At 46.6% G+C, this 986-nt stretch overlaps 1 protein-coding gene across 1 annotated transcript; it reads right to left on the bottom strand.

The window, feature by feature from the left end:
• Positions 1 to 6: 6 nt before the first annotated feature.
• Positions 7 to 580, bottom strand: LOC119919314 (P2Y purinoceptor 1-like; the record flags this gene model as incomplete). Its single annotated transcript, XM_038739729.1, has 1 exon — positions 7 to 580. A coding segment is annotated over exon 1 (555 nt), but the record flags the coding sequence as incomplete, so codon positions are not given.
• Between the last annotated feature and the right edge of the window lie 406 nt (positions 581 to 986).

Here is a 986-nt window from a genome sequence, read left to right as displayed (position 1 = left end):
TGTGACGGTCCAAGCTAGGCTGTAGGGCAGGTAGGCCTTGGTCAGCTCGTTCGAGGTGGTGTCGAAACACGAGTGTGGTGCGATTAGATCATTTTTGTCGTAGAACATATCAGGGAGGATCTGAACAATGACGAAAAGCCAGACCAGGGCGCTTATAGCCAGCGAGTGCTGGCTGGTGATTTTCCCCATCACTCTCATGGGGTGCACGATGCCCAAATACCTGTAGATGCTTATGCAGGTGAGAAAGCCGATACTGCCGTAAAGGTTGAGGTTGAAGCAGAAGCGGGTCACCTTGCAGAAAGGCTGGCCGAACTTCCATTTGCTGTCGTGCGCGTAATAGTCCACAAGGAACGGCAGAGTGGACAGATACAGCAGGTCCGCCACCCCGAGGTTGAGCATGAAGATGTTGATGTTTCCAATGTTGTTCCAGCTGGTGCACACGCTTCTTAGCCCCCAGATGTTGGACAGCGTCCCGACGACGAACACAGTGATGTACACAGGCGGCAGAAAGTTGTGCGTAAAATTCACATTGATGTCCTCGCAAGTCGTATTTCCAGACATCTCTCAGATTGTAGTTGGTTTTAAACTCTCTTTTTAATTAAATTTAACTTTTCCACAAGAAAAACAGCCAGTGGGCTCGCTCAGACCAAACATCTGTTCTGGCAGGTAGGTCGTGCAAATCACCACTGAAGTGAAGCCAAGAAAATGCCCGCCCACTTCCCAGTCTGGAGTTGGTGTGATACACATGAAGCTACATAGAAAAATAGAAACAAAACTTACAAACCAACGTCACAGACATTTATTCCTGTGACACAATTACAGGACTGTGATACATCATTCCTATGCGTCATGGCTTATTCTGCCATTCAGAATAGGCTAGGCAGCTGTTGGTTGTACAAATTATTATTTAAATTTGAAGGATACACCCAAAGTATAAAAATGTAACATGGATTTATGACTTCCTTGGGATTTGGTCTGGCACTTTG

Source organism: Micropterus salmoides, unplaced genomic scaffold (genome assembly GCF_014851395.1).
Source record: "Micropterus salmoides isolate LMB-PRFRI ecotype aquatic unplaced genomic scaffold, ASM1485139v1 Ms_hic_scaffold_2661, whole genome shotgun sequence".
Classification (NCBI taxonomy): Eukaryota; Metazoa; Chordata; class Actinopteri; order Centrarchiformes; family Centrarchidae; genus Micropterus; species Micropterus salmoides.
Note: the sequence above shows the minus strand (reverse complement) of the source record. Positions and strands in the feature narration are given on the sequence as shown.